This window comes from Drosophila biarmipes, chromosome 3L (assembly GCF_025231255.1).
Source record: "Drosophila biarmipes strain raj3 chromosome 3L, RU_DBia_V1.1, whole genome shotgun sequence".
In the NCBI taxonomy this organism is placed as follows: Eukaryota; Metazoa; Arthropoda; class Insecta; order Diptera; family Drosophilidae; genus Drosophila; species Drosophila biarmipes.
This window is the reverse complement of record NC_066613.1, coordinates 23210004-23237535: the sequence shown is the minus strand read 5'-3', so window position 1 is coordinate 23237535 and position 27532 is coordinate 23210004. Positions and strand designations below refer to the sequence as shown.

General features: G+C 44.3%; 6 protein-coding genes across 12 annotated transcripts; 3 read left to right on the top strand and 3 right to left on the bottom strand.

The window, feature by feature from the left end:
- The first annotated feature begins 372 nt into the window (after positions 1-372).
- Positions 373-22565, top strand: LOC108035346 (acid sphingomyelinase-like phosphodiesterase 3b). 2 transcript variants are annotated; one of them, XM_017110936.3, is made up of 6 exons: positions 373-597; positions 12164-12350; positions 18390-19093; positions 19395-19587; positions 19833-20124; positions 21179-22565. In XM_017110936.3, exons 2-6 carry the CDS (start codon positions 12287-12289, stop codon positions 21456-21458), a joined length of 1533 nt encoding a protein of 510 aa, XP_016966425.1. In that variant the 5' UTR covers positions 373-597; positions 12164-12286; the 3' UTR covers positions 21459-22565. The 2 variants fall into 2 exon arrangements, with proteins under 2 accessions (XP_016966425.1, XP_016966426.1); XM_017110937.3 differs by having other exon boundaries at positions 373-672.
- LOC108035344 (titin) lies at positions 1227-10796 on the bottom strand. Of its 5 annotated transcripts, XM_017110934.3 has the most exons (9): positions 10564-10796; positions 8146-8297; positions 7097-7549; positions 6723-6957; positions 5806-6403; positions 5441-5661; positions 2567-2622; positions 2314-2346; positions 1227-2116 (listed from the first exon to the last, which is right to left on the bottom strand). In XM_017110934.3, exons 1-9 carry the CDS (start codon positions 10660-10662, stop codon positions 1948-1950), a joined length of 2016 nt encoding a protein of 671 aa, XP_016966423.1. In that variant the 5' UTR covers positions 10663-10796; the 3' UTR covers positions 1227-1947. The 5 variants fall into 5 exon arrangements, with proteins under 5 accessions (XP_016966423.1, XP_016966419.1, XP_016966420.1 ...); XM_017110930.3 differs by lacking the exons at positions 2314-2346; positions 2567-2622 and adding an exon at positions 3781-3998 and having other exon boundaries at positions 6723-6972; XM_017110931.3 differs by lacking the exons at positions 2314-2346; positions 2567-2622 and adding an exon at positions 3781-3998.
- On the top strand, positions 11460-12092 carry LOC108035347 (probable insulin-like peptide 1). The gene has a single exon (XM_017110938.3). The coding sequence runs from the start codon at positions 11612-11614 to the stop codon at positions 12026-12028; it is 417 nt and encodes a 138-aa protein (XP_016966427.1). The 5' UTR covers positions 11460-11611; the 3' UTR covers positions 12029-12092.
- Positions 12813-13536, top strand: LOC108035348 (probable insulin-like peptide 2). Its single transcript, XM_017110939.3, has 2 exons — positions 12813-13046; positions 13106-13536. Exons 1-2 carry the CDS (start codon positions 12875-12877, stop codon positions 13339-13341), a joined length of 408 nt encoding a protein of 135 aa, XP_016966428.1. The 5' UTR covers positions 12813-12874; the 3' UTR covers positions 13342-13536.
- Positions 14447-15921, bottom strand: LOC108035350 (probable insulin-like peptide 3). Its single transcript, XM_017110942.3, has 2 exons — positions 15565-15921; positions 14447-15003 (listed from the first exon to the last, which is right to left on the bottom strand). The coding sequence occupies exons 1-2, from the start codon at positions 15749-15751 to the stop codon at positions 14798-14800; spliced, it is 393 nt and encodes a 130-aa protein (XP_016966431.1). The 5' UTR covers positions 15752-15921; the 3' UTR covers positions 14447-14797.
- On the bottom strand, positions 17052-17854 carry LOC108035349 (probable insulin-like peptide 4). 2 transcript variants are annotated; one of them, XM_017110940.3, is made up of 2 exons: positions 17565-17854; positions 17052-17511 (listed from the first exon to the last, which is right to left on the bottom strand). In XM_017110940.3, the coding sequence occupies exons 1-2, from the start codon at positions 17731-17733 to the stop codon at positions 17330-17332; spliced, it is 351 nt and encodes a 116-aa protein (XP_016966429.1). In that variant the 5' UTR covers positions 17734-17854; the 3' UTR covers positions 17052-17329. The 2 variants fall into 2 exon arrangements, with proteins under 2 accessions (XP_016966429.1, XP_016966430.1); XM_017110941.3 differs by having other exon boundaries at positions 17052-17508.
- Positions 22566-27532: the final 4967 nt, after the last annotated feature.

Sequence of the window (27532 nt, the reverse complement as noted above, 5' to 3'; positions counted from 1 at the left end):
AGCTTAGTGTAAATGGCGCTTGGCAATTAAGCATACAAATTAGCCGAGTCAAACTTTTAGCCAACAAGTTGAACAAATCTTAATTTTATTTCCGACATTCCGGCATTTTCACCTTTTCGCGACCCCAAAGGTTCTGGCCTGCCCCAACCTAGAGAGCTCAGCCCCCGCGGCAGCTGGACGTTCGCTCATAGGGGAGATTTCCGCTCAACGCTCAGGGGAAAAACCTCTCGGAAAAAGGCTCAAAAGCTCCTGAGTTCCCCACTCGAAAGCTGTCCCAAGGAAAAGCGAATCCAACTCGACTCGAAACGCAGCCTGTGACCAATGTGCAGCAGTGATAAGAGCAAGGCGCTGGTGCCAGTCCAAGACGAGCGTCCATGTGGAGAGCACTCCTCGGGACCACGACTCCGGTAGCTCTAGATGCTCTGGCTCTGGCGTTGGCCCAAGAAATACGCGTCGTGCTCCCGTGCTCCTTGTACATCCGCATTAAGTTGGCGCGTTTTTATTACTCCGGACAAAAAGGCAAAAGTGTCCCATCATTCCCTGCTATATTCCCCCGAAATCCGGCGAGTGTGTGTGCTGGTCTGGGGCAAGTGAAATGTACGCATCGTTCCGGCTTTCCATCATAACGTGACAACAATTTTGATTTGGCTGTGTGGCGCGAGTGCTTGTGCCGTAACTAAATACGGGTTTATTGTGCTGCTACTGCTACTGCTGCTGCCAGTTGCCATTTTGCCATTCTGCCATTTTTGCCATGTCATTTGCCACTTTTTTGTTGCCACCCAATTCATTTGCCATAATAAATGCAAATTCGAAGAGCTTGTCACCCACAAACAGCAGACAAAAACACACAAGTACACACTCAAAGGCAGGCCGCGCGCTGTGTTTGTGCCAAAGAAATTGCAACAGCCAGCGCCTGAGGATATGCCACACAAATGCACGACACATTACACATACGCCTTGTTGCACACAAATTATGTAATATCGCATTAGGCGACCCCCGACCCCCGACCCGCGACCCCTGACTATGCCAAGCGAAGCGAACCCGGGCTTCTGTTCGCATATTGATGGTTATTCTCGTCGTGAGCTTCTTAAGCGATAATCGAATGCACTGGGGGCAGCCAATTTGGGAATCCATCCACAGATCCCCATCTTGGGAGTTCAATGAGCACACTGATGTGCATGGCATCAATTGAATCCGGCAACCCCCCCCAAAAACAAACTGCAGCTTTCTTAATATATGGTTTTATATATTTTAACAGAAATGTATTTCTCTAGTCTAGCGTGTGTGGTTTGTTTAGCATACCAAGAGTCGGCAGAGAAGCGTTTTAAATTGCACATATAAGGGGTTTCAATTTGGCTTTGCAGGGGCATAGATTAAAGGAAGAAATATGGCAACTTGCACTTATCTCATTTATTATTTATAGTCCCTCCTAGGTGATGATTGATTGGCCATTAATTCAGGGCAAAAAATCTCTCTCCTATCTTGATTTCAGGAAATTGGCTACGTCAAAGTACACATAAAGTATTCCTATAATTTGTCATTCCGATTTTAAATAGGTTTTATAAATTTTAGATTAGGTAAAAGTGATTATAGTATAGGATTACTTGTTATTCCCCTTTTAAAACTTTTGTTAATTCTGCCAGAAATATGACCAAAATAGTGGTTTACATGGTTTATTGCCTTGTGGGAAACCTATAAGATTTTAATCGTTATGCGATTTTAATGATAATCATTTATTTAAGCAAATTATGTTTGAGTACTTGTCATCAAAAGCTTTTTCCCCCTTGAGAAACCTATAAGATTTTAGTCATAAATAAACCCAATTGCTTCTCTGCCCAATCCTAGTAATCTCGTTCCTTTCCCATAAAAAATCTTAATGGCATAGCTCTATAATTTTTTCTCTCTGCATGGGATTGGCTTGAGACTGGGGTGTTGTTGAATCATTCCTACGATTGCAGTGACTGGCGAATGTCGGACTCGGCGGCCACCAGCGGAGCACGCACCTCGATGCCGCGCACGGGCGCCCTGTCCAGATGCGGATTGAGATACTTGTACACCTCGCTGCGATTCAGATCGATTTTGCGCTCCGGCTTCTGGTACTTCATGAAGTTGACCCTGCGAATGGCCGAGGAGTCGCCGCTGTTAAATTGGAATTGCAAGTGCCAGCGACTGGGGGAATGGCCATGGGAGCTGGGGAAACTGGGAAAATGGGATGCGGAATGCACTGCTCCCCGAGGGGGACGGAAAGCAGAGCGCGTACATATGCATGCAATGAACCAGAACATAAGAAAACGTCCAATGTCACAACTTACTTTTGCATGGTCAGGCCGAGACCCTGCAGCTCCCTGGCGAATCGAGAGGCGGCAGTGGAGAGTCGAGAGCAGTCCGATTTTCCCCCATTGGTTAAGTACAAGACAAGGGCGGGCAAATACACACAGAGCAAAAGCAAAGAAAAGTTGTTAGCCTCATTAAAGAGTCGAGAAGTGCGGGGGAGCTGCTGGTGGATGCCAGCTCAAGAGCCGGCAGATTCGGCGGATCCGGCAGGGGGCTGGGATGCGAACTTACCTGAAGCGCTGGCGTGTTATATGCTCGCCATTGAACAAACGATTCCAAAATGCAATCTACAATGAAAATCAAAAGGCAAAGAGCAGGAGCAGAAAAGATGTCCAAGAGCAAAGGCGGCATGCATAAAGAACTCAACCGGAACGCAGGAGGAAAGTCAAATCAACTGCAGGCCTTGTGACAGGACGCACAGATACGGATACAGATGAGAATGCCAATGCCAATGCGAATGCGAATGCGAATTGGGATAAGCAGGGCGATGCACAATGGGTCGGGTCTCGTAATGCCAACGATAATCATAATGAGAGTGCTAGGTGCCACATATATGGTTTGATGGTACATGGTACATGGCATCCGGGGCACTTCATCAGGCGAAGCCAGATGAAACTCTACCTGGAATCGTAGCCCAGCAATGGACTTTCGTATGGACAGCTGCTAATGCGCAAATTTATGGTGCACCATGCGACGACGATGTAAAGAGTCGGGGCGAGTGTGGCCATGGAAAAGTGAAGAAGTGAAGAAAATGAGTGCCTGCGATGAGCTGACGTTGCGGGGGCACTGGGGAAAAAGTGCACCAAAAAGTATATCCAAGCTCGGCATTTTATATTAACTCTTTGAGGGTTTAAAGAATTTGAAAAAATTTGAAACACAGCGGGCAAAAAGGCTGGCGAAGGTATAAATTTATGAATTTTATTTAATAATAGCCACCTTTTTTAGCTTTGAAAGTTTTAAATTTCATCAGACTTTGGAATTTAATTAAACACTTTTTTCAACTATATAAAATTGCATTTAGAAAACTTTTCTTTGCCTTGATAAAACTATCTTCTCCCTGGACAATTAAAAATCAATATCTGTAAACTGTATATTTTTCGCTTCGCTAGATTTCTCTTGCATGTCAGTCTGGGAAATTAAAAGCAATAGTTTGTTAACCACAGAAATCTGCAAGCTTTCAATTATTACAAGTACTATGGGAGATGGAAAAATTCCATGAAATTGAAAGATGGACACATTTTGGTGAAGTTTTTCCCGGTGCGAGTGTTTGCAGAGCGACGACATGAGATGAGATGGGAGGCGATGGCGATGGCGAGGCGATGGCTATGGCGACAGCCTGACCACGGCAAACATGGCCAAACATTGCCAACTAGCCGCAATAAGCAGGGCGAGGGGGATGGATGGGATAGTTGGGACAGGATGCCGGGGGGAAGGACTCTACCCACCCGAGAGTGCTGCCCGTGATGAGCTCCGCCTGGGCGCTCAGGGTCTCGGCAATGAACTCATCGTTGTAGGCATCCTTGGGACGGTACCAGCGCCTGCCGCCGGGAAGGACCAGGGGACGCTCCGAGGACGGGACCAATGGCCCAAAGGCCCGCTTCGACCGCCGGGGATTGTTTTTGCGCACCAAATGCTCCTCGAGCTCCTCAATGACATCGCGTCTCTAGCGAAACCAAACAGACGGGGGCGGAAAGTGCACACACCCACCAGGGATTCGGGTTCGGGTTCGGGTATACAAAAAAAAGCCAAAAAAAAAATAAGATGAGGGCCATGGGGGAGGTGGAACGAGGAAAAAAAGAGACGAAACAATGTTGAAGGGCTTTCCACTTGGTGCCTACTAATTGTCTTTTGGTTTCTGCATTTTTCCCCTGCCGCTGCCAGGGCTTTATTCAACTAGAGAACCATCTTGGGCACAACGCTACAAATAACTTGCTCTTGGCAATTTATCAAAATTTAAACTCGATTAAAGCTAACTAACTACGTTTGGAAGCGCACATTATGCTGCAAGTAGAAAAAGACAAAAACCAAATGGCATTTTAGTTAATTTGATTTGTGGACACGGACGTTGAGGCGAAGACAGGAAAAGTTGTGGGTGTTTTGGGTGGCATTCAGGCGGAGGTCAGAGGTCCACCAAGGCTCCACAGAGAGCGAGAGAAGGTCCAGCTGCCCACAGCTGGATAACGTGGCTCAGAGCAGGTCGGGATAAAAACTGACTTCGGAACTCAACCGAATAGTTTGATGCCTTGCAGAATGTCCCTCTTTTTTCCCGGGTGAAATGACTCTTTCTATAAACTTAAGCTGCTGTCCCAGTGGAAATAAATCAGGAAGTTGAGCAACTTTCGGGATTCTAAACCCTCAAAGACAGCTAACTAATGGAACACCGCCATGCCGCGCTTGCTAAATCTCAAATATTTATATTTCATTTGTTGTTTTCAAGGAAATAAAATAAAGCTTTATGATTTACGAATCTTTCAACTGCTTCTGATAACAAAAATACTATATTTCAGTGAGAAGTATTTTTAAAATTGTATATTTTCATTGTACACTTTTTTATGGTCCCAAAACCAACATGAAAAATATCTCCTGTGTAACAAAAACTGAACATATGAAACAACAATTTTTTTAATGAAATCTTATAGTTTTTTTGACTACATATTCTGTTGGAATATCTCCCGTTCTCAACCTTCCTCGGCTTTGGCACTGGCAATTTAATCAACACGTATTACTATTCCCAAATATGTATCTCAGTCTCCTCAACTTTTCTACCTTACTCAACCTTGCCAATATAAATTCCATCAACAAGTATTAAAATTTAATCAAGGTCTGCCAGAGGACCACTACTACGAGCATAAAGGAGGTGGCTGAATATTTTTCCGCCCCATCACTCAGACAATGAAACATTTCCCATAAAGCAGGCCGCCTAATCCTGTTGCTCTAAATAGTTTACCACGAGTCCCAGTCGCAGGTAGAGAGCAGCGCAGACCGACCCGGGCCCTAATGCCATTAAAACCAGCTAGACCCAGCTCATGACAGCCTAATTACATTAACTGCCCTGCCAGGGATTTTATTCCGCCACGACTATGGGCTCCCAAGGCCAGTACTCACCTTCTGCTTCTTGAAGCTCTGCTCCTCGGACAGAGGCTCCTGCTGCTGCTGCTGCTGCTCCAGATCCGGATTCAGATCCTTTTTCTTGTCCTTGGCCAGGCGATTGTCGTCAGTGGAGCGCGATATTTCCGCCACTTCCCGGTCATCGGCATCGCATCTATCCTCATTACTCTCACGTGGCCCCAGTGGGTTGTCAGCTGCAGATATGGATATGTCCTTGCCTGTAGGATATTCAGGGGAAAGAGGAATGGGGGATGAGGAAGGGGGTTTGGGGTTTTGGGTTTTGGGTTTTCGGTGGGAATATACGCAAAAGAGCGCCATTAGAAAAATTTAATTACTGTCGACCTGGGCATAGTTTTTTGCACCTGCATCCTCCGTTTCGCCTGCGGTGTCGGTGGTGGCTTCCACTTCCTGCTCACCCTCCCGCTCCCGCTCCTCCTGGGGACCCTCCCTCCCATCGGTTTGCGGCAACTGCTTCTCCTGCTGCTGCAGCTTCAGGGTGGGCACCAGTTCGGCCAGCTGCTTGGTCACCGCGTCCAGGGTGGACTGTATGGTGGAGGGCAGTGACGAGAGAGCCGCCAGTTGTCTTTGCACATCTGCCAGCTGGCGTTCCAGGGCCAGTTCCTCCTCGCTTCTGGGTGGAGTACTGGGCTCAGCCGGAGGGGTGGCGGCTGCTGGAGCCTCGGCTGCCTCTGATGGGCCTTCGGGTGAGCCGGGCTCTGATGGGACTACTTCCGCCTCGCCAATCTCCTTGGGGGCATCGGTCTTCTCCGGCTGCTCGTCAGGCTGTTCGCTCTCCGGGAGCTGCTCCAAGTTCGGCACCTCGCTGTCCGTGGGCAACGGTTCCTCCTCCTTCTCGGGCTCCGGTTCGGGCTCCACCACTGGTTCCTCCGGCACTGGATCCACCGCTTTCTCCTCCTCCTTGGGTGGTGTGACTTCCTTTGGCGCCGGTTTAGCTTCCGGCTGTCACACGTAAACAGAAATTAACTTCTGATCCCTACAGCAAGCCAGGCACTCAGAGAAAAACTGTCTTAGAAATTTGTTAAATTACTTTAACTTGGAAAATCTGGTTTTTTAAAAGATATTTTATTCAGATTTCGGTTATATTTAATGACTGATGTAACAATGATTAAAATCGAATCAAATACTTATGGCTAATTTTTCTCTGAGTGCATATATCCGCCCGTGGGAATGCCCGTTGGGTACGTTCTCGGAAAAACAATTTCGCTTGAATATGATTTTTCTCTGAGTACATTCACTTTGTTAGACCGAGGCTACTTACCATGGGCGACTTTTCCCTGGGCGCCGACTTGACAATCGTAACCTTGTAGGCATTGGCCGCCCTGCGTTCCGCCTCCAGCGACTGCTTGCTCTTGGGGACCGGGCGATTGGGACGCTGCAGGAAGGTGGACCACTGACGGTTCTCCTTGTCCTTATCCAGCTTCGTCTTGGTCACCTCCTCGTTGAGCGAGCGCAGGACATCGCTGGACATGCAGACGCCGGGCTTGGGGAAGATCCTATAGAAATTGACGCTATCATATGGAAGCGGTTAAAAGAACTCGCTAGAGCCACTGGCATGCCAGTAAACAGGGAAGCCCCCCTCTCTCAACGTGGACGAGGGAAGCTGGGAAATGGGCAAAATTGAATGGTACGCACCCGAGGACATTGTGCTCCTTGAGCACCTCCGACTCGCCGGACAGCACGGCTGCAATTTCCTCCTCCACCAGCTTAATTTCCTGCCTTTCGGACAGCGCCGAGCACGGGCGATCGGGCAAGTCGGGCAAGTAGAGACCCTCGACGGGAAGGGCGGCCACTTCTTGCGCCTCGGCTGGCTCATCCCCGCGATTGTCTTCCGAATGCACTTCCGACACGGCTTGGCGACATTCCGCCAGGACATCCATGTCCACAGCCGGCACCGTAATGGGTACGAATGCCCTGGGAGGCGGGACGAATGGCTCCGGTTCCGGAGTTCGGGCATTTGTGGCTTCCGTCAGCTGGGACAGCGACGGAGTCGGCGACGGCGAAACGGACGGCGTGGGGGACTTGGTCAACGAACCCTCGCTGGTGGGGAACCTCTTCAGGCACTCGTAGGCGTCCTCCTCGTTCTCCCTGCGAGTGGATCAGTGCCGAAAAAGTGAGCGCGATTTATGATGCGGTAACAGTGCCGGGGATATCTTTTCAGGATTTTGGGGATACTCTGGGATACTTAATAGGAGATAGCTAATATTAATTTCTAGAGGTTTGTTTTTGCCTAAACATTTAAGCTTATTTATAATTAATTTTCTTGCTTCCAACTTTAAATAACATTGAAATTGATAAATCTTTTCTTTTAATCCTTCCCAAAGGATTGTGCAGAAAATGTAAAAATGTTTGTATTTATTTCTTTATTTATTTAAAATAAAACCTTGGTCTTTGAAAGAGTTCCATAAATTTGTTATGCAAAAAAGGATATTCCAAAGAGCCCGAGTTAAAGCAACTAAACTTTAACTATAGTACTTCCAACAAATATATAGAAAAGCCTTGTGCTTTGTGAATTTCTTGAAGGGTATAAGGAAGCGTTCTTGGGTTGTTAGCCCGCTCATCTGTGATAAATGGTCCTCGGCGGATGGCATACAAATGGAAAGAGGGCTGTGGGTGGGTTGAAGGAGGCAGGGCCCGCTCAAGGATGGGAAAAGAAAGGAAAGGCACAGAGAGAGAGAGCTCACCGGTAGACGCCGAAGTAGAAGACGCTGCCGCTGTTCATAATGAGGCGGTGGGCCTGGTCGTGGCTGAGGGGCGTGGCGGCCGTGTCATTGATGCGCACGATGATGTCCTCGACCCGCAGTCCAGCCTCGTCAGCAATGCTGCCCTCGGTCACCTATCGTCGGAGCATGTGGACATGGTTAGATTCAGACGCGGATACCGATCCCAGATACGGATGCCAGTGGATAAATGAGTGCGAGGCCGAGATACTCGCACAATGGATGCGATAATGGGGGAATTTCTATTAGCCGACGAAGGCGACGTCGCGTGCTAAGTGCATAAAAATAAAACGCGCGCCAAATGTCAACAAAACAAAGACCAGAAGACCGAAAACCCAGACCCCATCACAGGCACACACACGCACACCCCAGCGGGCCGAAGACAATGCCCAAGAGGAGGGTTCCGTTGGGGGGATCACAACGAGAGGTGCTCGAGAAGAAGTGGCAACTTAACAATAAGGAGATCCTAAGAAAATCATCGCCACATAATTATTAAAAACTAATTTGTAAGAGGAACCTAAAAGAACCTTTAAGTTGGTCTTAAAAACTTCAAAGATATTTCAAAGATATTTCCCCTACCAAACTAGCAAATTTGATGTATGATTGGAGGCCAAATTTACGAGGCTTCAGAATTTATGTCCCAGTAACTAAGCATGTAAAGTTAGACCGTATTTAAAATTCCCATTTTCACAACTATAAATCAAAGTGAGTCCCACTTGATGTCGAAAAGTTGTGCGAACAATAACAACTAAATAAAATATAAACTTTATGGCTTTTGCGGGTAATAAACTACAGACAAATGGTAGCAAATTGAGCATTTAACCAGAGGTACCTATTATTTCACATTTATTTTTTAAATTTATAGAGTGGAAATTGTTATAACTAGCTGCACCTTATGAATGGCAAGGAATTGCACGGGCGTAATTCGCGTTTAAGGGAACCATTTCCCGGGAATTCTATTATATAATTCAGGTGGTTTTGCAACACTTTCGCGAGCAAATAAACGCCAGTGTTTTTGCGGTGATTGTTGTCGCTTCCGTTATGCGAAAGCCTGGCTCATAACCAGAAAGTCACGACACTGGCTGCCAAGAGGACTTAGTAATGCAAATACTGCAAGCGACAGGCAGGCGGAGCGGCGAAAAGGGGGTGGCACTAGCAGGGGCTTCGGTGGGCAGAAGGGGACTCCCCCAACCCACTCGAGGGTCTTTCCTTCTCCCAGGGGTCTCTTGCATTTCACTTATGGCGGAGTCAATTTCCAGCGGTGAATTCGCCAGGCAAACACTCGACATCGACGGAGGTTGCGAATATTTATAGAACAGAGGCTTAGGGCTTAGCTGATACGTACATATACGTATGTTCGGGACTGTATGTGGCAGGAAGCGGAGTGAAGGGTGCTAGAATAAGCAGAGGTTTTTCAAAAGATTACCAAGGATTGTTTAGTGTTTGTCGAGCCAATTTATGGAGCTGGGTGTTTGCACATTTCTCAGAGGAGTATGCGCTTTTCCAGTTCCTTAAAGTTTGCCCTGGTAAATAGTCACAAAAAATATATGGCTAATTTTTGGGTTTTAAAAACCTTTTCAATGAAAACGCATTGGTTTATTTTACAAGGTTTCCCGGCTAACTTTCATAATTCCAATTAAAATGAAACACAAATGATAAAGCATATTTTAAATTGCTATTTACGTTAAGTGCGTATAAAACATAATTTGTTTATGTAAAATAAACACAATTTGTTTGAGAAAAACAATTTATGACCCCTTTCCTTGACTGTTTATAGTATGCAGCGGCTTAAATTGATTTATTGAAATAAGAAGGGGAATGGACCTTTTAGCGGCCCTCGTATTTTGGTTATTTGTTGCGTGTGTTTTACAATTTGCCAATTAAAAATCGCATTTGTTTCGGATTTTCGACAATGTTTTTGGCCCTTCCTCCTCCCATTGTCAACACAATGTTACAAAATGCGAATGGCCAAATACAATTTATGCATTGTGCCAACTACAACTGCAACTGAAACACAATTAAAATTTGAATAAGTTTATTGCCGATGCCATTATGCGGCTCATTAGCGGGCAAACGCATGGCACTGTCGATTAGATAAACAAAAGACCACTGGCCTGCGAGGAATTACTTTAATTAACTAATTTGCCAATGCAGCAAATCCGCACCGACACACGCACAGCGTTACGTAATTGCAGGCGAAAAAAATGGGGAAAAAGTCGTATAGAAAAACACTAAATAAATCCGAGAGGTGATTGCGTATTGTGGGAACTGTGTTCCAAAACTACAAATGAGACCGCACACACACCACAGGTGGGGCCTTTGCCAGGTGACACAGGTGTAGGTGGAGGTGGGGGGGCACTGACTCTACAGATCGGGCCTAACCTTAACCACCGTCAGCGGATAGTCGTAGTCCGCCCCGCCCACGAGGCGAAAGCCCCAGGGCACATTATCGAATCGGCACATCTTAATGTCGACCACCATTTTCCTGGATTTATTCCGACTTTTGTTCTCTGTTTTCCGTCGAACTTTCCGATTTCTTTCGCGACTGTTTTTCTTCGATTCCGAAGCTTTTCCGGAGCTCTCTTGGCCGGGTTGGGGAAAACGTCTCGAGTGCAGCGCTGGCAACCAACTGTTGGCATCGGGACGGGGATTATAGCAGCCCAGCAATCGGCCGGCGATCGCAGCGATTTCGCACACTGCCGCCAGGGGAGCTCCATCGAAGCATACTTTCCCCCTGGCCACGACATGCTAATGAGGCTGCCACTCTGTCAGCCGTCGCGTTCCGCCCGCCCCCAGAGGAGGGCCCCCAGAACCGGGGTCCGTAATCGTAATCGCAATCGACAGCAGTCAGAGCCTCTTAGCGGCAAAGTAACAGGTTGGCCGAAAGGGTTGCAGAGTGGGAGGAATTTTGGCGGTGATTACACTTTAGCAAGTAATATAATTGTACAAAGTTATCCAGGAAAGAAAATATGTTTCATTATACTCTCATACCTTCTATAGGTTTCTCAATTTTTGACTATTATAGAATTTAAATTATTTTTTAATGTTATTAAGAGTCTAACGATCTAGATAATTACTTATCCCTTTTTATTATAAAACTCACCTGATACAATATTTAATTGTATTTCTCTAACCTTAAGACTTTCTCTTACATATTTTTGCATTTTTCAAAGAAACAACCCAAGGACTTCAATAACAGTGCATGGTTTATCCTTTGAAATTCAAACCTCAGAGCTAAAAATAGAAGTTTTCGTTTTTGGGTGAACCTTGTCTTAAATGTAGGTGGTAAAGGGTCTCCAGGGGGTATGACTTTCGAAGCGGGCTATGTTGCAATCCAAGAAACCAAGAGGCCAATGAACTGCATCGAGTACCAACAAATTCAGCGGTATAAATACCACTTGCAGCAGACGGCAATCAGTACAGACTGAATATGTTTTGCAAGGACAACGGTGCAGTTCATGGCCTCCGGCTGCTGCCGCTGCTAATAGCCATCCTGGTGACGCTCATCGCAACGGGCAGTGGTCACCAGCTGCCCCCCGGGAACCACAAGTTGTGCGGTCCCGCCCTGTCCGATGCCATGGATGTGGTCTGTGCCCACGGCTACAATTCGCTGCCCCAGAAGCGCCGTTTCCTGCCCTCCGCCAGCGATGAAGAGGATAATGTGTGGCAATCGCTGGCCGGGGCAGGCTTCGTCTTCAGTCCCCTGCTGACCAACCTGTACGGCTCGGAGGTCCTGATCAAGACGCGTCGCCACAGGCGGCACCTGACGACCGGTGGCGTCTACGACGAGTGCTGCGTTAAGTCCTGCACCTACGAGGAGCTCTCCGCCTACTGCCTGCCCAAATAGACGGGGGGAACACTTAACCCACTCATTACCCAGCATGCATAGACACTCACTCACCTTATATACCATATACCATATACCATGTACCGCATACCGACAGCATTTCGTAATCCGATTCGTAATCACTTATTTATGCAGCACCAACTTTGACTAATGAATAAAAGTAGACAGTGCAAAAAGTATTTCTGTGCGAGCGCCAAAGACAACAGTCAAGGGAAAAGTTCTGAGAAGGAAGAGGAGTCCTAAATCGTCGTTGCCAGGATGCTGGCTCCTTTCAGCTGGCTCTGCCTTTTGGCCTACTCCAGTCTCGTCCAGGCGCGCATTGGTAAGTACATACGAGAAGTGGTGGGGGGTACCAAAAGTGGGTAGGGGGCCTTTCACAACCAAGGACTCATTTGGTATTCATAAATGCAGGGCTTAGCACGGCCTGGCTGTTTATACATAAATTGTTTAATTGGCTGACAGCAAACGCCCACACAGCCAGCCAAACCAACTCGCCCACCCACAGTTTTCCAATAGCCATTTGCATAAGTCAGCTCGTTTGACATTGAACGAGTTTAGCCAGGCGTTTTAGGGGGTTAGGAGTGATGGTTCCGTGTCTCCCAAAGAAGAAGGCAACTCCGAAATGCACTCATCGTAGCCTAACACAATTTGACACCGTGACTTTTGAGGATAACACGCGTTGTGGGACCCAGACCCAGACCCCGACCGAGACCCAGTTTTGGCTTCCCCAGGCGCTGTATATAAGCCAGCTTCTTGGGGCCAAACAGCATCAGTTACCTTTCGACCCGGCTCGACCCAACTTAACCCGTTCGATCGTAAAGCACAGCCCAAAAGGAACCCAGCATCATGTGCAAGCCCTTGTCCCTCATCTCGATGCTCGCCGTGCTCCTGCTGGCCAGCTCCCACTCGGCGCAGGCCGAGAGAACCGCCCAGCGTTGTGGCGAGAGGCTCATGGAGATTATGGACATGGTCTGCGAATCGTTCACCCCCGTAGTGGAGCACAAAAAGCGCTCAATGCGTAAGTCTTATTACCAGAAATTCAGCGGATATCCTGGTACCAGAGTTCTCCTTTCACAGCCGACAATGACCTGGCCCTGGATCCCCTCGAGTACGTGCAGAAGTTTGAGGAGGACAATTCCATTGCGGAGCCGGTGGCCAGTCAGCTCTTCCGCGGCAACTCCTTCGAGCGGGTCCTCAGCTCCCTGGCCGAGATCCAGCGGCGAACGCGACAGCAGGGCATCGTGGATAGGTGCTGCAAGCACGCCTGCAATCTGGCGGTCCTCCACGAATACTGCCTCGTCCTCAAAAGCTAAATTTGCGCATACAGTACCCACGTCCCGTTCCGAAAATTGACCGGCTCTACCTGATTATCCCTGGATCTGGTTCCAAACCATCCATGTGAACATATACTCCGAAAAGTGTTTTTTTATATAGCTTGTTGCGTGTTGAAATGTATTAAACGATCGTAATGGATTAAATATATCCTGCTTTGGGCTTTAGCAAACAAATGAGGCTGGAATATAGTGCTGTTATAGGTGGGCAAGGGGACCTTCCAAACCCTTTTTATACCCTCAGCTTGTTTTTTAATTTAATTTTTTATTTTTACAAAAGTAACATGTATTTTTATGCTTAGATAATGACATGAATGCAATTTTCGCATGTCAATATGTTCTTAAACGAATGGATAGGGAAGGTATCTAATGATATTAGAAGAATATCCTATGGGGAAAATCTAAAACTATGAAACGCTTACTGCCTTTTTTTTAGGTATAAAGAAACCATTATAAATGGTTTTAATCCAACTTTCCAGAAAGTTATTGTCCTTAGGAGAAAGAAATTATATAAGGACAGATGTTATCGAAATTGATTACAGACCTAAAAACAAGAAATTGTTTTATCACCAAAAAAAAAATCTAGTTAGGTTTCCCTAAAATTTGTTAACTCTTCGGTTTGCATAAGGATTATTTAAAAATTACAGTGACATCATAAAAGAAGAAGTAAATGTTTAGAGAATCTCTTGTTTAAAATAAAAGTGCAAAATAATTTAATGCCTTTCCAATATTATATTATTTATATTCTGCCTATTTTAAAAGAAAAAATAGAAAAACAGTGGACAGAAAATCCTTTTTTTAAATTTTCAGTCACAATGAATGCTTGACAACCAAAAAGATACCGAAATGTAGATATGTGAAGGTTCAATGAAAACCTTTCACACTTTAACAGTAGCTCCAATATCTTCTTGTTATTCAGTAATCAGTCAAAATGTTCTTTGTTACCAACTCACTATTAATTTACATTCGCTTCAGCTGGCACAAAGTACAGCAAGCTCGCTGAAAGCCCTTTATCTCCCTTTCAACTAAGTTTCGAGCAGAAATCCGGCTGCTGGGACAATAAATAATTAACTGCAATGAGCGACAATGAAAAATCAATGTAATACCCGTTTAATTACCAATCAAGTTGGCCAATCTGCAGCAGTTTGAATACATAATTTATTTAATAATTTATACCCAGGCGATGTATTCAGGCCCTGTTCAACCATATCTACATGCATAACATCCCGTGTTCCGATTCATTTCGCGTGTCTGTCTCTGATTTCCGATCATAAATTATGCGCATACATCCCATTCACATGTGCATATATATCATATCCAAGGCTGGAATTGAGTAAGCTTCAATAACGACTTATCAACTACGAGTACGTGTCTGTTGTTCCCAGGCGGATCGTATCTTTTGAGTAATCTTAGGTGTCGTCGGTGGGTTAATGGGGGTTCACGTTTTGGGCTTCGAGGCACAATATCTTAGGAGTTCATCCATCGAGCAGGACTTCAGGCAGCACTCATCGAAGACTCCCTCGCGTAGACGTCGTGTTTTTAGCATCTGGGCGGAACCATCGAGGAACAGCCTTTCGAGCAGGGAGCGGTCATCGAAGCCCAAGTCAAGGGATCCAGCTTCCACAAGGTTGAAGTTCATGGGGTCTGAGGAAGAAAATTATCGGGATAGGATTAAATAATAGTGAATAAGGAACCTTTGAATCAATAATAACCAACTATAAGTATCATTTTGGAAAACGCATTTTATGCCAATGATTTTACTATAAGAGTTTAAGATTTTTTTTAAATCTTTTGTCTAGGATTTTTTTGTAAATTCTTTTAAGATTATTTTTAGAAAAATGATTTATTTTGATTTTGGAAGCCAATAAGCCAATAAAATAAAATTAAGGGAAGAAAGCTAGCGAACTGAAAACAACGTTTTATTTATGTATATATTTAAAAAACTTAGTGATTTTCAAAATGATCTTTGCTAAATATAGACGTAAATAGTCAGAAATATAAAGCCCTTTCAATGAAAATCATTTGAAAATCAGAAAAAGAAATAAGCCTAGTCTAAATTCTCATTTCACAATTGCACATTTTATGAGAGCAAGAATTTTCCTGAGATGAATTTTTTGAAATTCCCGATTATTATTTTTTAACCTCCATGTTTTTTGTTGGAAATAATCAATTCAGGATATCTATATCAATACAAATTCCACCTACCAAAAGTGCGCTTGGTCATCGCATTGAAGCCATAAACACAGAGCCTGGAGAGGGCCTCGGGTAGTTTACTGCCGCACAGCTTCATGGAGGCCTGGACACTGCCGATCATGAGGATGAGCAGCAGCAGGCTGGGCAACAGGAACCTCCTCTCCCTGTTCCGCCACATGATTCCCGATTCGGTGCCCATGAGTGGAGTGCTCTTGGATGCGATACTGTCCCAGTCCCTGTTCCCGAAGTTGATATCTGCCAAGTGGCCCGGCCACAACTGTTTGGCTCCCAGCCATCGGCAGAGGGCTTTATATGGACCAGAATCGGATACGATCCGAGTTGGATGTCTGCTGCGCGTACCTCCAGCGTCTGAGCACTGTCAGAATGCGTTAGCCATGGTGTCAGTTGGCACCACAGTTCGGTCTGGTTTAGTTTCTCGCCCCGGTGTACCCCGTTGTGGGTGTGGGTCGTTATTTATCCCTTTTTGCAGCCATGAGATGTTTGAAATGATGGGCCTGGGGGGTCTTACGCATATCAGCTGACGTTTGTTTACGTTCTCACCCAAGAAATAACGCACGGATCTCGATTGGTGAAAAACAAGATGACGTGCATCGAGTTCCCTTCGGCGGAGAAGGGTGTTTAACAATTTTGACTTGTTGTGGTGTTGCTCTTTCGGAGTTGGGAAACTTGAAGCAGAAAAACTACATCCTGGCAAATTTAGATAATTTAACTAGATTTCTGAATTATTAATATATCCGTTTGGCAACGGAAGTTGATTAAATCAAGCTCCTATATTGTATAAACTGTCTTTTGGCTTCCTAAAAATAACAACGTAATTTAAAAAAATCAAATAAGAACATTGATAATTAGCTTAATAATATAAAATAATTCTTAAAGAAAACGTCAAGAGTTAGACGACGAAAGCGCAGTCCTTTAACTCCTGAATCAACCTTAAGTTATTTTTAAGATTTTTCTATTGAGAAAATATTAAAAAAATGTTTCTTTACTCCAAAATATAATTCCTATTTTTTTTATAAATTTAATAAACTGCGATGTGCCAACAAAAGAAGCAGGCTTTTAATACAAGCTTTTGCAGTTCCTCGAAGTCAATCATATTTTTTCATTTACATAAAAACAAGAGCTAACTAATGCCATTTCTCTTGAATCGAAAACAAAAACGTAGCTTTTGTTGTCTCATTATCTTGGCTAAGTGCCTGGGCACTTTGTGGTTTCCCCAGCTCCCTCTTCAAATTGATAGCCCGACTGAGCCCTTAAGTCCTCTGCAAATCAGGTAGATTTTACCTGTAAGCCCAGAATTATTATCAGTGCAAATCTTTATCTGTGGAAAAACCCTGCTGCTGCCGCTAGGTGCTGAATGGCAGCTGCCTGTGGGTGGTTCTGGGGTCTGGGTGTTTGTTTTTTGGGTGTTGATGGGCCGGGGATTCCCCGAGCCGCACAGCTGGAAGGCCGCCGGGCCCCGAAAGAAAAACAAAGGACTCTTATTTTATTATTGCTGCTGGTTGGAGAGTAACTTTATTTGCTTCCACTAGGAATTTACAATGAAATATTTGGAAATACGATTACGTTCATAGTTAGGTTTAAGTGTATTAAAATGAGTGGGAAAACGCCAGCCGGTTGAGTGCCTCCGGAAACGGTCCTTGAACTCGACATCCAGCCCCCTGCCATCACAAAATATATAAGTCATATCGGGATCATCTGGTATCTGTGGTTTGTTTTTTGATTTGGGGATCTGCTGACTGGAGGATCGGGTATGTGATCATAGGGCGCAGTAGTCCAGAATATCGTCGTAGGAGCAGCCCTCCTTGCAGCACTGGTGGGCAATGTTTCGTCGGTGGCGTCGCAACTTGCGCTTGCTTCCACTGGATCCTGACGGATCCCTGGCCTCGTCCGTGTCCTGGAGCTTACGGATCAGGGTGCGCACTCTATTCTTTGGCACTTCTTGAAAGTTAGTTAGCGGTGCAGCGAGGGGAAAAGCAGACTTATCGACTCACCACTATTGCTCCGCTTGACCCTGGAGGGAAAGCCCTTGACACAGATGAAATTCAGTTCCCGGATCAAGGCCTCGCCGCACATCTTCCGGCGTCCCTGGACCGGCTGCAGCAACTGCGAGGCGGTGGCCACCAGGAGCAGCAGCGCCAGCCCCAACCTGATCAGGCTCATCCTGCTCGATCTTTGACTCCTCCGTCCGTGCTCTCACCGGGCATAAAAAGTATGCCGCCTTTGTCTCTGGTGCTCGGTCCTATCGCGAACTCTTGCTTCTCGGGCTCCTGGCAAACCGATCGATGGGCATGCCAAATGAAACTGAACTCCGGTGTTGGCCGGCACTCAGCTCGTCGCCTCGCTAATTGACTGACTTTGTGACTTCGACTGGGCCAGGTAGAAACCAGCTCGTCTGGGGCCAGGTCAGTCAACCAGTCAATAGTCAGCTGCAGGGAAATCTGACGGACTTCCAGGTTTTCCTCGTTTCATGGCTCGACCAGCCGGCCAGCAAATGCCTGGGAAATGGCCTTTCCCGGCCAGGAATGGCCCGACTTAGCCAAAGTCAAAAGCCTAATCTCGATCCTTGCTTAGCGAAACAGAAATACACACAAAATGGGCCAGGGATTTGGTATTTCTTCAAAACAAAATTGTAGTAATTTTGTTGAAAGTAAATGCAGGCTATTGAACTTTTAGATTTTAGTGTTAAAATCTCCGACAAATTAAAAAAAAAAATATATATAATATTTATTAAAATATTCTGTTGGTAAATTAAAGAATATATACCACCATCAAAAAAATTTTGTAAACCAGTATTTCCTTTACTTATTTGCCAACAGGCTACTTCTGGCACATCAGCGACCTGCACCTGGACACCTTCTACTCCACGCAGGGTGACATCTACAGGAGCTGCTGGGAGTTGACCCGATCGGTGGCCGGTTCCAGTGCCAACAATGCGGCGACAGCGGCCCCTGGACCCTTCGGCCACTACAGCTGCGACAGTCCCTGGAGCCTGATCGAGTCCGCAGTGAAGACCATGAAGGCCAAGCAGGGTGACAATGTGGAGTTCGTCCTGTGGACCGGAGATGCCCTCTCCCACTCTGCCCAACCGCTTTCCGAGCAGAAGCAGCACGAGATCCTGCGAAATATCACCGAGCTGCTGGGACGCAGCTTCTCCTCGCAGTTCATCTTCCCGGTCTTGGGTCACGAGGACGGCAGTGGCAGCTACCGGAGATTGGGCGAACTGTGGCGCCACTGGCTGCCCTCCGAGGCGCTGGTGACCTTCGATCATGGCGGCTACTACTCCATCGAGCAGACAAAGAGTCGGCTCCGCATCGTGGCCCTGAATACGAATTTCATGCTACTCGATTCCGACGTGGATGCGGGTCCCAGGACGTCGCACAGTTTGCGCTGGTCAACGGAGTACTTTGCAGAGCCCAAGGCCTCCGTGAGCTCGGTTTCTGACGAGGACAAGCTGCTGGCGGAGCAACAGTGGCTATGGCTGGAGGAGGTGCTCACCAAATCCAGGGAAAAACAGGAAACGGTAGGAAGTTTTAAATCAATCGTTGGCATTTCGAAACAATTAAATTTCACTGAAAAATTGTGAACGTTAAAATAGCCGTGAACCTAACGAGATATTTAAAATCATTTTTCGTATGAAAATAGTCAATATTTTCATTGCTCTGCCCCTCGGCTATCGCCTGCCAGAAAATCCAATCGGATGGCGTGCTGCTGCCCTTTTGATTAATTATAATATTTAATTTGCAGCAGGGTGAATTGATTTCGTTTTATTTTACTCGACACTCGGATTAAATGAACTGGAACTGTTGACTTTCCGTCCCCAGGTCTATATAGTGGGTCACATGCCGCCGGGCGTCGACGAACGTCACCTGGGTCGCCAGCACAACAAGTTGACGTTCACCGAGCACAACAACCAGCGCTACCTGGAGATGGTCCGGCGATTCGCCCCCGTCATCCAGGGCCAGTTCTTCGGCCACCTTCACTCGGACACCTTCCGCCTGATCTACGATGCCAAAGGTGAGTATTGTCCCCACTATTAGATTAGAAGGAATGAGCTAAAAAATGTCATATTCAAATCTTATATATCCTCTAGATTTTATTTTTGTCTGACTATTTGAAAAATGTGCTAAAGATTTTTTGAAAACATGCAAAATGCAGCAAGATTTTCCTTTGCCATTTTCGTTTTTAAAAATCACGGCACACCTGGCCGTGGAAAAATTCGTTTAATTTTGCACACAACTAACATTTGTTACCGCTGGCAGGCAATCCCATCTCGTGGCTGATGATTGCCCCATCGATAGTGCCCCACAAGGCCGGAATCAGCTCATCGAATAATCCCGCCTTGCGGCTCTACAAATTCGATACGGGAAGCGGCCAGGTGCTGGACTACACGCAGTTCTGGCTGGATCTGCCGCTGGCCAATCGGGCCAACGAGCCCACCTGGCAGGCGGAGTACAACCTGACGCACTACTACGGCCTGTCGGAGATCTCCGCCGTGGCCCTCCACAATTTTGCCGAGCGCTTCACGGGCACCGACGCCTCCTGGTTCACCAGGTAAATGGATGGGCCAGTTATGGCCGAGTTGATTGATCCCAGCAGCTCACAGATAGATTTGCTTGTGCAAGCGACATTTATGACGGAAAATAGTGTTTGCTTTAGAGATGGGATTCTTCTTTAAATGGGAATTTTACTTAACATGGAGAATGTTTTTTTAAATTTAAGCCCAGAAAACCATTTTATTTGTTAGCATTTAAAGCTGAATTTATCCAATTATCGAAAAAATGCTTTTTTAAAATCATTTAAATCAATTTTGTTTTGTAAAGACTTTAAACCGATTTAAATTACTCAAAAAGCGTGAGCCATTTTTTTTCGTAATCCGTTACGCCCCTTTAAAATCCAGTTCTCACTTCACAAAGCTCGGCAGAAAATAGTCAAATTATTTCTTTTATGTAATAAATCCGTTTAAATGAAAAATTCGCTAAAAAATTGCACATATGTGATGCAGCTGTAAGTTGAATCACAACTAATTGTGCATTTTATTGTAAATGACTTAGTTGCGATACAAAAATGGATTTAAAAAATGTGTTTTTATGTAGGATGCAGTATTTTTATTAAACCCCTGGCAGGATTTAAAAAATATCTCAAACTTTAAGTATTTAAATTTATTTCAATACAATTTTTACAAATTTTGACACCATTAAAACTTGAAAAAATATTTTGAAATAATACAAAACCTGTTCCAATGAAAAATTTCCATTTGCATAGAGCATAAACAGCCTCAATTACCAAATTTATGAGTTATTCATGAGAATGCCGCGCTTAACTAGGAGACCATTCAGAGTGGAATTTAAGGGGCCACAGGTAAAGTCCTTCAATCAGGAGCACTTTCATCCACACTTTCATCCGCACTTTCACCCGCCCACGGGGTGCTGCAATATGTAAATCAAAACGGGAGATAGCGGCTTGGCTAAGAGCATTTATGAAAGCCCAGCTGGCCGGCGATACAGGCTAAAAAAAACAGGGATTTCAAATGACACCCAAGCCACCGACTCCCGACTCGGTGCTATTTTTTCCGCCGCTTAAACCCCTTCTATTTCTCCTCCTGCAGATACCACCGAGCCAACGCCGTGCGATACCATTCCGGGTCGGCCTGCCAGGGCCTCTGCATGCTCAATCATTACTGCGCCATCACGCGCCTGGACTACGATGAGTTCCGGCTCTGCCTGGAGACGGAGCAGTTGGCGCTGCAAGGACACGCCCCCACGGCCCGAGTGCCCACATCCTGGAGCTGGCTGCTCGCCCTGCTCGCCGTTTTTTATGGCCTGCCCACGGCGGGGTGGTGGTGCTTTGGGGGGCGATGCAACAATTGCCACATCCAGCGAATTTAAGCGTTCTCGCTTGAGCGGAACCATATCAATGTGGGGTTGAGCCCCAGGATGCGCAGGCACTCAGAAAAAAAACGGAAGCTGTACGGAAATTATAAGGAAATTAAAAGAAAATGTCAGATTCCGCTAGCCAAAATTTTGACTTTTAATTTTTGTATTTTTACTTTTCCATTTTATTGCGAAGTATAATATTAGTATTAGGTAATAATTCCTTAAACTACTATTATTAAAATATCTTTGACACTTGGACTTTAGACCAATTCTTTGTAAATATTTTATTTCACAAGCTTTAAAATTGAGTTTTTCAAAAATTACTAAAGGGTAAATTATTCTATACAATACTTTCCTAAAAAATAAATAGTTATACACTTTTAAAAATTACTTATAAGTTTTAACCTTTTTACAATACTTTTTAAAAATACTTTCCTAAAAAAAAAGATAAAACAAAATTTGTATAATTGTCTAAGGAAATATAATTATGATAACAACCCTTCTTATTTTATTCCCCCTTTTAAATTGTATTATTTTTTAAGTATAGGCTTGAAACCTATCTTAGGATATGATAAAGCTATTTGAATATACTTTTTCCAAAATAAGTTCTATATCTTCCTCATGAGATATTAAAACAATTTCATATAAATAATATTTTCTTATTTTTTCCCATTTTAATAGTTTTTTTTTAAGTAGTTTTTGAATCCAAACATTGAAGCCATTTTTGGATATGCCAAACCCATTCAAATTTCTTCTTTGTGAAAGAGAAAGTTTCTTTCCGCTTAGTCCCACATCATTTTTCTGAGTGCGCTGATGGGGTAATAGATAGTAACGAATATAGGACGAGGAGGAGGAGGAGGATAACTTGCGCCCGGGCTGAGCGATTCCTATATACAAGTATAGCGCTAATTTACTCTCAATTATGCTGCATGCGAGCCTGTGTGCGTGCCATGTCGTTTGTGTGTGTGATATGATTACAAAGGAACTCGTCTCTGCATACGTATTCGCGGATATGTATGCCTCTATGTATATGTGTACTGTATGGACTTGGATATGTATATGTATGTTTATCTGGATGTACTTATTGTATATGAAATAAACGAACAATTTTTAATGTTACTGCCCTTGCTCAATTTGCTTTCCGGCGGCGCTGCGCCTCTGCTTTCTATAAATATTTAAGCAACAAATTGTGGTGTAAATAAATGTGTTAATTTGCGCAAACAAGTCGGCAGTTAAATAAAACGATTGCAGATGCTGGCCCGGGCGGGGGGCCCGGCCAGGGAGTGTTACGAGGGTTCCGGTCTCTTTTTTTATGGCCCAGACCATTAAACGGCGAAAACCGCATCGCAGTCGTATAAAAAAGTCATTGCCAGTGGCCTGGCCAAGTCGAAGGAGTCATGGACGTTTGTCTCACTATAGAGAGACATGCATATGGATGATGGGAGGAAGTGTTCCGGGGATATTCCGAATTGCCATTCCGCCGTAAAATCACCGGAATTCGTCGAGTACTTATGGCGGCAGACAAGGTATTGCCCTTAAAAAAGTTGGTGAGTCCTGAAAAATCATAGTATAACATCTGAAAAGATGTACAACAATAAAAAGGCGATATTATGTTGTATAGGTTGTAAAAATAAATTTAAATTGAATTGGCTTGTTCTTATATTTTCACAATCTCTATAAGAAATTTCCTTAAATTTGCAAAATTTTTTACTCAGAAGGGAGATGTTGCCAAATCGTTATAGCAAAGAGCAATATTTCTATTTTGATGGAAAACAAAAACTCCCTTTGAACTCCAAAGCTTTCTCCCTTATTGATTATTATTGTTCTGCTTTCCTGCGCTGAATTTCATAATACCTTAATATTTCACAACTTGTAGCGGAGAACAACTGGAAACAGTCGAACATTTTCCCCCATTGCAAAGTTTTGCTAAGTCACATAGTTCCCAAAAGTTCCATAAAGGTGCATATCGAAGTCGTTAAAGAAAATTTAAGGAGCGCCCCCCCGGCGATTTCCACCGCCGCAAAAACCAACTTAGTTTTCCCATTCGTCGGCGAAAGATGGATAGCCCAGTGCAATTATATGCATAATAGATAGGCACATCTATCTGGAAAGTCAATCCGCATGCAAATGAATGCCTTTCTGATTTGAATTTGATTGGGATGTTTCCAATTTAGTATCTGAGAACATGCCGTCAATGGCAACTAAGATACCTTGTATCGGACCGGAGTCGTTCCATAAGTAATGCATGAGCGGCCGCCCAATGACCCCCAGAGCTCGTTGCACGGCCTTGCCGCCACGGAACTCAAAAGCCGCCCCATGACCACCCACCTCCCATCGGCATGCGTGACTCCGCTACGTGATGGTCAAGTAAATTATAGGCGAAACCGAAACGGCCATCTTCGAGGATGCGGCGAGGCGGTTGGGCAGCAGTTTCCCAACTTGGCCAACAGGGAGTAGTGCAAAGTAGTCGGCCGACAAGTCGTTGCATAATTCGAGGTGCCAGCAGGTGAAAGCCAGAGTGGTGCCACTGAAGGACTTTTAAAGTATTAGAAAAATATATATTTAGTTTCAACAAAAAAAATATTTTTTTTATATATTGAGAGACACTACAGATATATGTCTACCATTCTCTTCTTAAAGTACATAAATACTTCAAACGAAAGGCTTTGAAGAATAAAAATCCCTTAATCTCTAATTTCTCCTAATCGGCTTAGTAATAAGAAAAACTTTGCTCTCAAACAATTAACAAAAATAGCTAGCTAAACAAAATGCCACAACATGCCACATGCTTGCTAAGTGAAGTTCAAATAAATAAAATCCCTCTATCTAAAGCTGCCTAAAACCCACAGCAACTAGTCAAATCGCATATTAAATTATTTATTACCCAATGACAATGTCAAATGCACCCTTTCTTATTTAGTTTCATGCGAATTTAATTGGAATATTTGTCGAAAAAGTAAATAATTGTCAAAACATAATTCCACCTAGTTGATGTTTTACTTTACCTTTAGAAAATGTGCCACAAACATGAAATTATATGTGCACGAGTTGGTTCACTTTGATATTTATTAATAAGCAAAATCAAACATTTTGGAATATGTTGTGGATTACAATTTTGCTCCAATTTAATTTCGAATTTAATTTATTAATTTTCCAAAAGCGGAATTTATTTTGAATTTTTTGACAGAAGTGCAGCGCAGTTGCATACTTTTGAATATTAACACACATCAGCCAGCTGCCAAATTAAGCAGTTTGTCGTCTCGACCCTGGAGAGCAGCCAGTTGTGGCTAGAAAAGCCCCGAGTTGGCAACAATGAGCAGGTGGCAGGGGAGCCAGAGGATCCCGAGGTCCACAGGTAACCCGAGTCCATCAAAGTTGCACTTGCACCCAGAGCCAAAGTGACAAGCACATGCCGGGACACCCGCAGTCATTAAAGTTTATTAAGAAATTCTGCCAACTCTTTTTGGAGGGGGTCTCTATTTTGGGCGGCAGTGGAAGGGGAGGGGGAGTACGAAATCTTCGGGGACCTGGACCTCCCACTTTGCCACGAAGGCAAAGGCACGGAAAGGAACTTCAACAGCAGGCGACGAAATGTTTTGGTTTTGTGGCTTTCGCAATTTGGCAAAGTTCGTTTGGATTTTAACTTGAATTGGGGTTTGCCGGCATCGGCTGGGGGCCGCTCTTCCATCTTCCATCTACCAGTTTCCATCATAACGCATTGGGGGCCCCCAAGGACACACACAGCCGCACGGAACTTGGCAGCCGAAATAATACACACGACTAAGCAAATACTTGGGGAGATGGCATCGCAAGGTATGGTGTGCTACACGGCACCAAACGATCCGATGGGCCCCAAATGACTAGTGATGCATGGCCAGTGAAAGTCATAGTGTTTCTAATAAAATAGTAATAATAATAATATATAAAAAATGAAAAACTATAACTATAATCCTTGACAAACAAAAGATTTAATCATAAACTTAAAATATTTTATTTATCAAATCAAGTTTAGCATGTGTAATGACTTATATTAAACACCTTGCGCATATCTTCCAAATAAATAAATATTTATATGATGCGAAAAACTACTTTTAAACTATATCGTAAATGCCAAAACAGAAAAAAAGACATTGAGATCAGTGAAGGCAATATTCTTAAAAACCATCTCAAAATCGTTACCTTTATAATTTCGTTTGGTGTACGGGGCACTATATTATATGGGCACATACTCACTCGGTGTTCTGTGTATCTTGTGCCTGGTTTTTGCCTCTTTTCCGCACTTGGCCATGCATATGCGATACATTATAAACACTCACCTGTTCCACTCAGCTAGCAGCAGCCAAGAGCACATACTATATGGGGGGATATAAATATTTGCACATTATAGCAATGTATACAGTGCTCCGCTGCGCTTTGGATTCGGATTCGGATTCGGATTCGGATACGGATACGGATTCGTGTTCGGGCTTGGATGCGGATTCTTCTGCTGCCGCCGCCGCTGCTGCCGTGGCCAAAAACAATTTCAATTCTAATGTGCCATTAATCATTCACAAACATTAAACATATTTTTTTTTGTTGGCTTTCTAGCGTGAAATACAGGCAGCTTAGTTGCCTGTCAGGTGCTCTGCAGCGGAGCTTTTTGTGCATGGGTTAAGTTTCGCTGACATGAGCAGCAGGGCTCGGGAGGGTTAAGGGGGTTGTGGGATGGGAGGTGGAGGGAGGGTCGGACAGGTGAGGGCACAGGTGAGAGATGGCGAGATCCATTGAATGCACTAATTGTTGTGCTTGAGCGCACCGAAAGCACATGAACTTGTGAAATTGCAGAGTGCACAACAAAATGGCAGCGCTAAGTTGTTGACGCTGCCGACTCTGCTTCTGCTCTTGATGGCAAAACAAATTTTCCAAAAATATAAGCAGATGAAAACTAAAAATACTCGAACCACAAACAATGAGCGGGATAACGAACAAATATCGAAACGTGTGCCAATAGACGCCTGTCTAATGCCATGCTCGAATATCACACTGGGAAAAATACTAGTTTAGTAGTTACGGCTGGGAAAAAACATACAAAATGGAATGCAATGTTTCACTTTTAAAACCCTTATTTATGAGTTATAAAATATTTTAAACTTGTTGATAAGGATTTATTCATTTCTAAAAATCAGAAAAACCCTTTTAATCCACTTTAATCCTTTTAATCCACTTTGCATTTCCTTCATATTATTTTTAAAAATTAAAACATAATTTCTATGTTTCTTTAATAAGAACAGAGTATATTTTATAGTCTACAGATTTCCCCTACTTCCTCCCTTTTCACATTCTAATATTTGTAGTGTTAGCATGAAGAATGCTATTGTTTGGTTGAGAATTAAATTGTTCTGACGAAAGAAACCTGGGACCACTTCAGTTATGAGATAAATAAGTAATCCCCCCTTTGTCTCTGTGCAGAAATATCAATTGTGTGCGGTTTCGCCTCAATCGACTGCAAACAGAAACCCATCTAAGCCCGGCTTGTGCTGCTGAAAGTATGCTATGAAAAATATGAAACGTAAATAACTAAACACGTACTTTCCCCGCCTAGTCAGTCTAACCCGGTGCTCTTCGCAGGGCATCCGAACTGCTTTCAATGGCTTTCCAAAAGTCCAAAAATAAATGTTCGATATTTAGGAAAACATGCATATAAAAACGGTCTCTAGCGAGCGAGTGTGTGCGAAAAGGTGGAGAAATGTAGTACATATATCGGAATCGTTGTTTTCTTGTTAATTAGGTGGTTTAGCACACACACTCGCACAGCCATGCTGAATATTTATGGCTTTTCGACTAGCGCTCCTTGGCTTGAAGTGGATTTTTGTTGGTTTTCAGTATTATAGAGTAGCAGCGAGGCATATGTGATTAGCCCACTGGCCGAGGGTAATTTATAATCGGCCATGAGTGGGCGTAATTTTCTATATCTTTTTGGACAGGGGGAGGGAACCAGACTAATACACACACCCGGTGGGGTGTCATCATCATCATCATCATCGCCCATTTTCCATGGAAAATATAAAAAAGCCACTAGAGCAACAAGAGCAACTTTTGCTGCTTTC